We start from the raw sequence: 10,267 nt of genomic DNA, 5'->3' as shown, positions 1-10,267 counted from the left end.
ATACCACCTGGGCCCCCTCTGCAGGCATTAATTATGTTCCAGAACCTTCTGGTGCCTCTTCACCCCCCTTAAACCCTCTCTATTCCCCTCAAAATCCCTCCTGAGGTGCTCCTTAAGCTCCAAAAACCGTATTTTTTTCCCATAGTGGTTCCCTCAGCATCTCCGCGGATTTCTCAGGATTATTTCTGAGGACCTCGTGGGCCTCAAAAACCTTCTTTCTGGAGGTTTTTGTGTGACCAGAGGTGTATATGGGGGTACTGGGGGGGTTCCTGAGGGTCTGGGTTAGTCCTGGAGGATTTTTAGTAGGTTTTAGGGGTGCTGTGAGGGTCCTGGGTGTTTCTGAGGGGGGCTCTTAAGGAACTTGGAATAATCTGGGAGGGTCTTGGGGTTACTGGGAGGATCCTGGTGGGCTCCAGGATGTACAGCGAGGCTCTGGGGGGGTACTGGGGGCACTGGGATCACACTGGGTGGCTCTAAGTTCTGTAGGGGATGGTATTAGGGGGCTATGGGAGCAGAAAAACACAAAAATAAGGAAATATTTCTAGTAACAGCCTCTTTGTAGGTCATTTCCTTCCAAAAACCTAGACAACTGCTGCTTTTAAGTGCTTTGAGTCTCGTCATCTGGTCCCTTCCCGTATCTCCAGGCTTAGATGCTTCAACATCCCAGAAGATTGGGGGAAAAAAAATAAAAATAAATAACAAAAACACTTTTTAAACCCAATTACATTTCTGCAGTGAAGCGTTCCCAAGTAGACGCGTGCAAGAGGACGACTCCGAGGTCAAGAACTGGGCTGATGGGGACAGACGCATCAATGGAAATGGGGCCAAAACAGACCCCCAGAAAAGTGGGTTTTGTGTTTTTTTGTTTTTTTCTTCTTTTTTTTTTTTTTTAAAGAGAGATTGCAGTAGAAATCCAGAACACCACAGCGACAGGCAGATGAAGGAGAAACATTATGAGAACCAACAGCTCGCTTCCTTGATCATTCCGGTGCTCCCTCGCTGTTTAATTAATATTTAAACACCTCTTTTTAACGCTTTTTTTACGTAAGTTTGCTCTTCCGTGGGGCTGCGGCAACGGGGGGGGGCGCAGAAATAAAACACAAGGGGACCGCTGACCGAATTAAAACGAGGAAGACCCCCACGATGAAGCATCCAGCAGCACTTTGGGGTCCGGATGGGACTTTTGGAGATCGGGTTGGACCCTCCCCGGTTGAAAATAGGGTCGAGAAGCCCCCCCGTTGCCTTTTCCAGCTGGGTTCCCCCCTTTTGGGTCCTGCCACCCCGTGAGCCTGTTCCGAAACGTGTCCCCATGGGTGGGTGACAGCACGGGACACGCCACCAGGCACCAAGGATTTAATTTGGGGGGGCTCCCAGCGCGGCCAGGGGCTGCCCCGATGCCCCGGGGGGCGTCGGGGGGGCTCAGAGCTGCAGGAATTCGGCCACGAAGGCGGCGAGGATTTTGCAGAGGTCGTCCACGGTGGGCAGGTGGAGGTTGTCCTCGTTGTCCTCGGTGGTGTGCCAGACCCAGGGGAAGGGCATGGGGATGAGATGCAGCACGGGGACACCTGCGGGGACACGGCAAGGGGACGTGGAGCTCGGGGGGGGGGATTTGGGGACAGCGTGGGGGACACGGGGACGTTACCGCGTTGTAGGAAGGGGACGTGGTCGTCCTCGACGGGCCCCGGGGGTGGGCTGAGACGGAAAAAGGGCTGGTCCTTGGGGGAGGCGTGCAGCAGCCCCAGGTTTCGCAGTCGTTTCTCTGCACGTTGGGGACACGGGGGGGGGGAACACAGGATTTGGTGGCTCTGTGACACCCCCGTCCCCACCCCGTGTCCATCTCTGTCCCCATCCCAGCCTCCTCGTCCCATCCGTGTCCCCATTCCCATCCCTAAACCCAGCACCCACCCTGTCCCCGTCCCCACCTCACCCCACCCCACACCGACCCCATGCTTGTCCCCAAACCCACGGGTGTCCCCAGGTGCCACCCACGCCCTGTCCCCATCCCCTTGCCCCCCATCGTGTCCCCAAGCCACCTCCCCAACCCTTTGCACGTCCGCAGGGCCCATCCACGCCCTGACCCCACACCCGTCCCCATGTCCCCACGTCCCCGTGTCCCCATGTCCCCATGTCCCCAGGGCGCACCGATGGCCACGAGGCGCAGGAACCAGTGGTGGGTGCGGGGGAAGTGGCTGTGGATGGCGGGGTGCTGGGTGCCCAGCAGGTCCAGCAGCACCAGCAGGCTCTGGGGACACGGCGCAGGGACATCAGCACGGCCACGGGGACACCACGTGGCCATAGGGACACCACCCTTGGGTGCTCCAGGTCCATCCCGGTTGGGCCACGGTGGTGGGGGGGACAACCTGGCAGTGCCACCACCCTGCCACCACCCTTGGGTGCCACCACACCATGCTGCCACCACCTTTGGGTGCCATGGAACTGTCCCAGTGGGGTCACCACCACCCTTGGGTGCCATCCCACCACCCTTGGGTGCCATGGGACTGTCCCAGCGGGGTCACCACCACCCTTGGGTGCCATCCCACCACCCTGCCACCACCCTTGGGTGTCATGGGACTGTCCCAGTGGGGTCACCACCACCCTTGGGTGCCATCCCACCACCCTGCCACCACCCTTGGGTGCCACAGGACTGTCCCAGCTGGGCCACCACCACCCTTGGGTGCCACCACACCATGCTGCCACCACCCTTGGGTGCCATGGGACTGTCTCAATGGGGTCACCATCACCCTTGGGTGCCATGCCACCACCCTGCCACCACCCTTGGGTGTCATGGGACTGTCCCAGTGGGGTCACCACCACCCTTGGGTGCCATGGGGCTGTCCCAGCTGGGTCAAAACCACCCTTGGGTGCCACCACACCATGCTGCCACCACCCTTGGGTGCCATGGGACTGTCCCAGCTGGGCCACCACCACCCTTGGGTGCCACCACACCACCCTGCCAGCACCCTTGGGTGCCGGGGGGGTGGGCCACACTCACCATGGCGGTGATCTGGGTGCCGTGGGGGCCGTGGCGGGTGGCAGCCATGCGTGCCGCCAGGTGCCGGGCGCCGTAGAGCGAGTCGGTGGCGCTCCACTCCTCGAAGGCCTCCTCGCCGTCGAGGAAAAGCAGCTGCAGCGTCACCTCCGCGCCCTGTGGGGACCAAAATGTTCCTGGGGGGGCCCTCGGGGGCACCCTGGGGTCCCGAGGAGGGGGCTGGGAGGGAGCCGGGTGGGCTGGGAGGGACCCAAGGGGCTCCGTGGAGGGTTGGGGTGGGGGGAAAGTGTCCTATGGTGGGCTTGGGGGGGGACCCAGGTGTCCCAGGGGGGGTCCAGGAGGGACCCAAGTGTCCTGGGGGTGTCTGGGGGGGGACCCAGGTATCTGGGGGGGGGGTCCCAAGTGTCCTGGGGGTGTCTGGGGGGGGGACCCAGGTATCTCGGGGGGGGACCTAGGTGTCCTGGGGGTGTCTTGGAGAGGACCCAGGTATCCTGGGGGGGGACCTAAGTGTCCTGGGGGTGTCTTGGAGGGGACCCAGGTGTCCTGGGGGGGGTCCCAAGTGTCCTGGGGGTGTCTGGGGGAGGACACAGGTATCTGGGGGGGGTCCCGAGTGTCCTGGGGGTGCCTGGGGGGGGCCCAGGTATCTCAGGGGGGGACCTAAGTGTCCTGGGGGTGTCTTGGAGGGGACCCAGGTATCTGGGGGGGGGGGTCCCAAGTGTCCTGGGGGTGTCTGGGGGGGGGACCCAGGTATCCTGGTGGGGGTCCCAAGTGTCCTGGGGGTGTCTGGGGGGGACCCAGGTGTCTGGGGGGGGTCCCAAGTGTCCTGGGGGTATCTAGGGGGGGACCCAGGTGTCCTGGGGGGGTCCCAAGTGTCCTGGGGGTGCCTGGGGGGTGACCCAGGTATCTCAGGGGGGGACCTAAGTGTCCTGGGGGTATCTAGGGGGGGACCCAGGTATCTGGGGGGGGGTCCCAAGTGTCCTGGGGGTGTCCGGGGGGGTGGACCCAGGTATCTGGGGGGGGTCCCAAGTGTCCTGGGGGTGTCTGGGGGGGACCCAGGTATCTGGGGGGGGTCCCAAGTGTCCTGGGGGTGTCCAGGGGGGGACCCAGGTATCCTGGGGGGGGTCCCAAGTGTCCTGGGGGTGTCTGGGGGAGGACACAGGTATCTGGGGGTGGTCCCAAGTGTCCTGGGGGTGTCTGGGGGGGGGACCCAGGTATCTGGGGGGGGTCCCAAGTGTCCTGGGGGTGTCTGGGGGGGACCCAGGTATCTGGGGGGGGTCCCAAGTGTCCTGGGGGTATCTAGGGGGGGACCCAGGTGTCCTGGGGGGGTCCCAAGTGTCCTGGGGGTGTCCAGGGGGGGACCCAGGTATCCTGGTGGGGGTCCCAAGTGTCCTGGGGGTGTCTGGGGGGGGGACCCAGGTATCTGGGGGGGGTCCCAAGTGTCCTGGGGGTATCTAGGGGGGGACCCAGGTGTCCTGGGGGGGGTCCCAAGCGTCCTGGGGGTGCCTGGGGGGGGACCCAGGTATCTCAGGGGGGGACCTAAGTGTCCTGGGGGTGTCTTGGAGGGGACCCAGGTATCTGGGGGGGGTCCCAAGTGTCTTGGGGGTGTCTAGAGGGGGACCCAGGTATCTGGGGGGGGGTCCCAAGTGTCCTGGGGGTGTCTGGGGGGGACCCAGGTATCTGGGGGGGGTCCCAAGTGTCCTGGGGTGTCTGGGGGGAACACCCAGGTGTCCTGGGGGGGGTCCCAAGTGTCTTGGAGGGGACCCAGATGTCCCGGGGGGGCACCCAAATGTCCTGGGGGTGTCTGAGGGGGAACCCAGGTGTCCCTGGAGGGGGTCCCAAATGTCCTGGGGGTTTCTGGGGGGGGTCCCAAGTGTCCTGGGGGGGTCCCAGAAGGGACCCATCTGTCCTGGGGGGAAATTTGGGAGGGACCCAAGCGTCCTGGGGGTGTCCGGCAGGGGACCCACATGGCTGGGGGTGACCTGGGGGACACCAGAGCACCCTGTTTGGGGTTGGGGGGGGTGAGATGGGGGGGGCTCAGCACCCACCCTATCCTTCGCCCTCCGCAGGGGCCGGTCGAGGGCGGCCGCCAGCTCCAGCAGCATGGCACAGGGCACGGCCGAATCGGTGGCCCCCAAAAAGGGGAGGCGAGCCGGGGGGGGGCCCGGCGGCAGCACCTTGGTGTCGTAGTGACAAGCCAGAGCCAGGCGGCGGGGGGCGGCGGGGGCCAGCGTGGCCACCAAACTGGCGAAGGCCACCGGCCCCCGCGGCGTGGTGGCCTCGAAGGCGTCGAGCTCCAGGTGCCAGCCCGCCGGCAGCGCCGAAAGCCGGTCCGCGATGTGCTGGGGGGGGGACACACATGGTGATATGGTGTTATTTTTTTTTGGGGGGGGGGGGCAAAGGTGGCATTGGGGGGGGGCTTACCTGGCGGGCGGCGAGGCTCCCGGCGCTGCCCGGGGGTCGTTCCCGTAGGAGGGGGCGCAGGAAGGCGTCGCGGAGGCGGGGGGGGTGCAGCCCCCCCAGGAGGGAACGGAGGTCCTGCTCCGAGGGGGGGGCCGGGGGGGGCTGTTTGGGGTCCGGGGGGGGGGGTTAGAGATAGGGGGTGGGGATGCTGGGAGGGGTTTTGGGGGTATGGGGTTGGGGGGGGGCGTCTGGGGATATGGGGGGGGCAAGGGGGGGTCTGGGGGCTCCCATGGGGTGGGGGTGTCCTGGGGGGGGGCAATTCCCCCAATTCCCAGAACCAGCCCTAATCCCGGTACCCCCTCCCCAAATCCTGGGACCCCCCAAATCCCAGGACCCCCCCCCTCAATCCCAGGACCCCCCCCAAAATCCGGACACCCTCCCTGAATCTCGGGACCCCCACTAATCCGGGGACCCCCCCCCTAATCCGGGACCCCCTCCCCAAATCCCGGGACCCCCCCCAATCCCAGGACCCCCCCCCAAAATCCGGGCACCCTCCCTCAATCCCAGGACCTCCCCCTAATCCCGGGACCCCCTCCCCAAATCCCGAGACCCCCCCCTAATCCCGGGACCTCCCCCTAAATCCGGGACCCCCTCCCCAAATCCGGGGACCCCCCCTAATCCCGGGACCCCCTCCCCAAATCCTGGGACCCCCCCAATAATCCCGAGACCCCCCCCAAAATCCGGGCACCCTCCCTCAATCCCGGGAACCCCCCTAATTCGGGGACCCCCCCCTAGTCCCGGTTCCCCCCCCTAATCCCGGGACCCCCCCCAAAATCCGGGCACCCCCCCTCAATCCCGGTTCCCCCCCCCAATCCCGGTCGCCCCCCTCCCCATTTTACCGGTCCTCCTCCGGTTCCCCTCTCCCCTGCGGGCCAGGCCGCGTAGAGGATGACAGCGGCCGCCGCCAGAGCCAGGAGCAGCGGCGGCAGCGGCCGGGGGCAGCCCCGGAGGCGGGGGCAGAGCCCGGGCACCGGCAGCGGCAGCGGCACCGCCACCGGGCCGGGCCCGGGACCCGAACCCGCGGCCCGGGGCCTCCGGGAGCCTCCGGCGCCCTTCCGCATGGCGCGGGGGCGGGGCCACCCGGGAGGGGGGCGTGGTCTTGGAAAAGGGGGCGTGGCCTCGAGAAAGGGGGTGTGGTTTCGCCAAAGGGGGTGTGGTTTCGAAGAGGGGGCGTGGCTTAGTGTACGGCGTGGTTTAGCGGAGGGGGCGTGGTCTTGGATACGGAGGGGGCGTGGCTTGCTCGCTGGGACACGCCCCTTTTTCCGAAGGGCGGGGGAGAGGAGGGAGGGGCGCATGCGCAGTGGGGATGGGGACAAGGATGGGGACAGGGATGGGGACGTGGTGGTGGCGCCGTCCTCGGGGCACCTGCGGGGGGGTGGCACCGCCGGGGATGGCACCCCCATGGGATGGCAGCCCTGGGGGATGGCACCCTGGTGGGACATCACCCCCATAGGATGTCACCCCCTTGGGATGTCAGCTTGAGGGGTTGTCACCCCCCTGGAGGGATGTCACCCATGGGATGTCACCCCCATGGGATGTCACCCCGGGGAGTTGTCACCCTGATGGGATGTCACCTTGGTGGGACATCACCCCTGTTGGATGTCACCCCTATGGGATGTCAGCTCCATGGGATGTCACCTTGGTGGGACACCACCCCCATGGGATGTCACCCCTCTTGCATGTCACCTTAGGGGGATGTCACCCCCATAGGACGTCACCCCTGTTGGATGTCACCCCCATAGGATGTCACCTTGGTGACATGTCACCCCCATGGGATGTCACCCTGATGGGACATCATCCCCATGGGATGTCACCTTGGAGGGATGTCACCCTGGTGGGAGATCACCCCTATAGGACGTCACCCCCATGGGATGTCACCTTGAGGGGATGTCACCCCTGTTGCATGTCACCTGAGGGGGATGTCACCCTGGTGGGACATCACCCATAGGATGTCACCTTGGTGACATGTCACCCCCATGGGACGTCACCCTGGTGGGACATCACCCCTGTGGGATGTCACCCCCATGAGATGTTACCTGGGATGGATGTCACCCTGGTAGGACGTCACCTCGATGGGATGTCACCTCCTTGGAGGGACATCACCCTGGTTTGATGTCACCCCCATGGGATGTCACCTGAGATGGGGTCATCATTTCCTACTGGGATGTCCCCTCGGACTAGGATGTCACCCCAGCTGGGGACGTCACCCCAGAGAGGACATTACCCTGCACCGGGACATCTTCATGGTTGGGGATGTCACCTCCCATGGGATGTCCCCAGTGGGGACATTGTCCCAGGCAGGACACCGCCCGGCCTCTGGGTGTCACCCCGCACTGGGATGGCACCCCCACCATCGCTGAGGATGTCACCGTGGCCAGGACATGTCCCTGGACGGGCTGTCACACTCAAAGTGCCACCACCCCATGGAGCCATCACTGGTGGGATGTCCCCACAGTGCCACCACCCCATGAAGCCACCACCCCAGAGGGCCACCAAACCACCCCACAGTGCCACCGCTGGTGGGATGTCACCTCAGAGCCACCACCCCAAAGTGCCACCACCAGCATGATGTCCCCATGATGCCACCACCCCACGGTGCCCCCACCAATGTGATGTCTTCATGGTGCCACCACCCTGCAGAGCCACCACCCCAAAGTGCCACCAACCCAAAGTGCCACCACCGATGTGATGTCCCCATGATGCCAGCACCCTGAGGAGCCACCAACCTGCAGTTCCACCACTGCTGGGATGTCCCCACGGTGCCACCAACCCAAAAGTGGCACCACCAATGTGATGTCCCCATGATGCCACCACCCCGTGGAGCCAGCACCCCATGGAACCACCACCCCAAAGTGCCAGCACCCCAAAGTGCCACCACTGATGTGATGTCCTCATGATGCCACCACCCCGCGGTGCCACCACCGACATGATGTCCCCATGATGCCAGCACCCTGAGGAGCCACCAACCTGCACTTCCACCACTGCTGGGATGTCCCCACGGTGCCACCACCGCCGTGATGTCCCCATGACGCCACCACCCCAAAGTGCCACCACCGGCATGATGTCCCTATGGTTCGACCACCCCGTGGAGCCACCACCCCAAAGTGCCACCACCGATGTGATGTCCCCATGATGCCACCACCCTGTGGAGCCACCACCCCAAAGTGCCACCACCAACGTGATGTCCCCATGGTGCCACCACCCCATAGAGCTCCCACCCCACAGTGCCACCACCCCACAGTGCCACCACCACCATGTCCCCACGGTGCCACACTGGCATGATGTCCCCATGATGCCACCACCCCAAAGTGCCACCACCAACGTGATGTCCCCATGATGCCACCACCCCGTGGAGCCACCACTCCAAAGTGCCACCACTGGCAGAATGTCCCCACGGTGCCACCACCCCAAAGTGCCACCACCAATGTGATGTCCCCATGGTGCCACCACCCCGTGGAGCCACCACCCCACAGTGCCACCACCCCACAGTGTCCCCACGGTGCCACACCGGCGTGATGTCCCCATGATGCCACCATCCCGTGGAGCCAGCACCCCATGGAACCACCACTCCAAAGTGCCACCACCCCACAGTGCCACCGCCGATGTGATGTCCCCATGGTGCCACCACCCCAAAGTGCCACCACCGGCATGATGTCCCTATGGTTCCACCACCCCGTGGAGCCACCACCACAAAGTGCCACCACCAACGTGATGTCCCCATGGTGCCACCACCCCATGGAGCTCCCACCCCACAGTGCCATCACCCCACAGTGCCACCACCACCATGTCCCCACGGTGCCACACCGGCGTGATGTCCCCATGATGCCACCACCCTGCGGAGCCACCACCCCATGGAACCACCACCCCATAGTGCCACCACCCCATGGTGCCACCGCTGCCGTGATGTCCCCATGATGCCACCACCCCAAAGTGCCACCACCGGCATGATGTCCCTATGGTTCCACCACCCCGTGGAGCCACCACCCCAAAGTGCCACCACTGGTGGGATGTCCCCACGGTGCCACCACCCCAAAGTGCCAAGACCCCATGGTGCCACCACCGGCATGATGTCCCGATGATGCCACCACCCCAAAGTGCCACCACCGGCATGATGTCCCCATGGTGCCACCACCCCATGGAACCACCACCCCAAAGTGCCACCACTGACATGATGTCCCCACGATGCCACCACCAACGTGATGTCCCCATGATGCCACCACCCCGTGGAGCCACCACCCCAAAGTGCCACCACCGATGTGATGTCCCCATTATACCCCCACCCCAAAGTGCCACCACCTCAAAGTGCCACCACCACCGTGATGTCCCCATGGTGCCACCACCCCATAGAGCTCCCACCCCACAGTGCCACCACCCCACAGTGCCACCACCACCATGTCCCCACGGTGCCACACTGGCATGATGTCCCCATGATGCCACCACCCCGTGGAGCCACCACTCCAAAGTGCCACCACTGGCAGAATGTCCCCACGGTGCCACCACCACAAAGTGCCAAGACCCCATGGTGCCACCACCGGCATGATGTCCCCATGATGCCACCACCCTGCAGAGCCACCACCCCAAAGTGCCACCACCCCATGGTGCCACCACTGGCAGAATGTCCCCACGGTGCCACCACCCCAAAGTGCCACCACCAATGTGATGTCCTCATGGTGCCACCACCCCATGGAGCTCCCACCCCGAAGTGCCACCACCCCACAGTGTCCCCACGGTGCCACACCGGCATGATGTCCCCACGACGCCCCCACCCCGCGACCCCTTTCCCCCCACGCCCTCCACACCTTTCCTCCTTCTTTCATT

At 64.6% G+C, this 10,267-nt stretch overlaps 1 protein-coding gene across 1 annotated transcript; it reads right to left on the bottom strand.

Annotated features, from left to right (window-relative positions):
• Nucleotides 1-705: 705 nt before the first annotated feature.
• QPCTL (glutaminyl-peptide cyclotransferase like) lies at nucleotides 706-6,548 on the bottom strand. The gene is made up of 7 exons (XM_038172155.2): nucleotides 6,289-6,548; nucleotides 5,411-5,551; nucleotides 5,035-5,328; nucleotides 2,993-3,145; nucleotides 2,143-2,242; nucleotides 1,643-1,759; nucleotides 706-1,565 (listed from the first exon to the last, which is right to left on the bottom strand). The coding sequence occupies exons 1-7, from the start codon at nucleotides 6,508-6,510 to the stop codon at nucleotides 1,420-1,422; spliced, it is 1,173 nt and encodes a 390-aa protein (XP_038028083.2). The 5' UTR covers nucleotides 6,511-6,548; the 3' UTR covers nucleotides 706-1,419.
• Between the last annotated feature and the right edge of the window lie 3,719 nt (nucleotides 6,549-10,267).

This window comes from Anas platyrhynchos, chromosome 33 (genome assembly GCF_047663525.1).
Source record: "Anas platyrhynchos isolate ZD024472 breed Pekin duck chromosome 33, IASCAAS_PekinDuck_T2T, whole genome shotgun sequence".
NCBI classification, from domain to species: Eukaryota; Metazoa; Chordata; class Aves; order Anseriformes; family Anatidae; genus Anas; species Anas platyrhynchos.
This window is presented reverse-complemented; position numbering and strand designations above follow the sequence as displayed.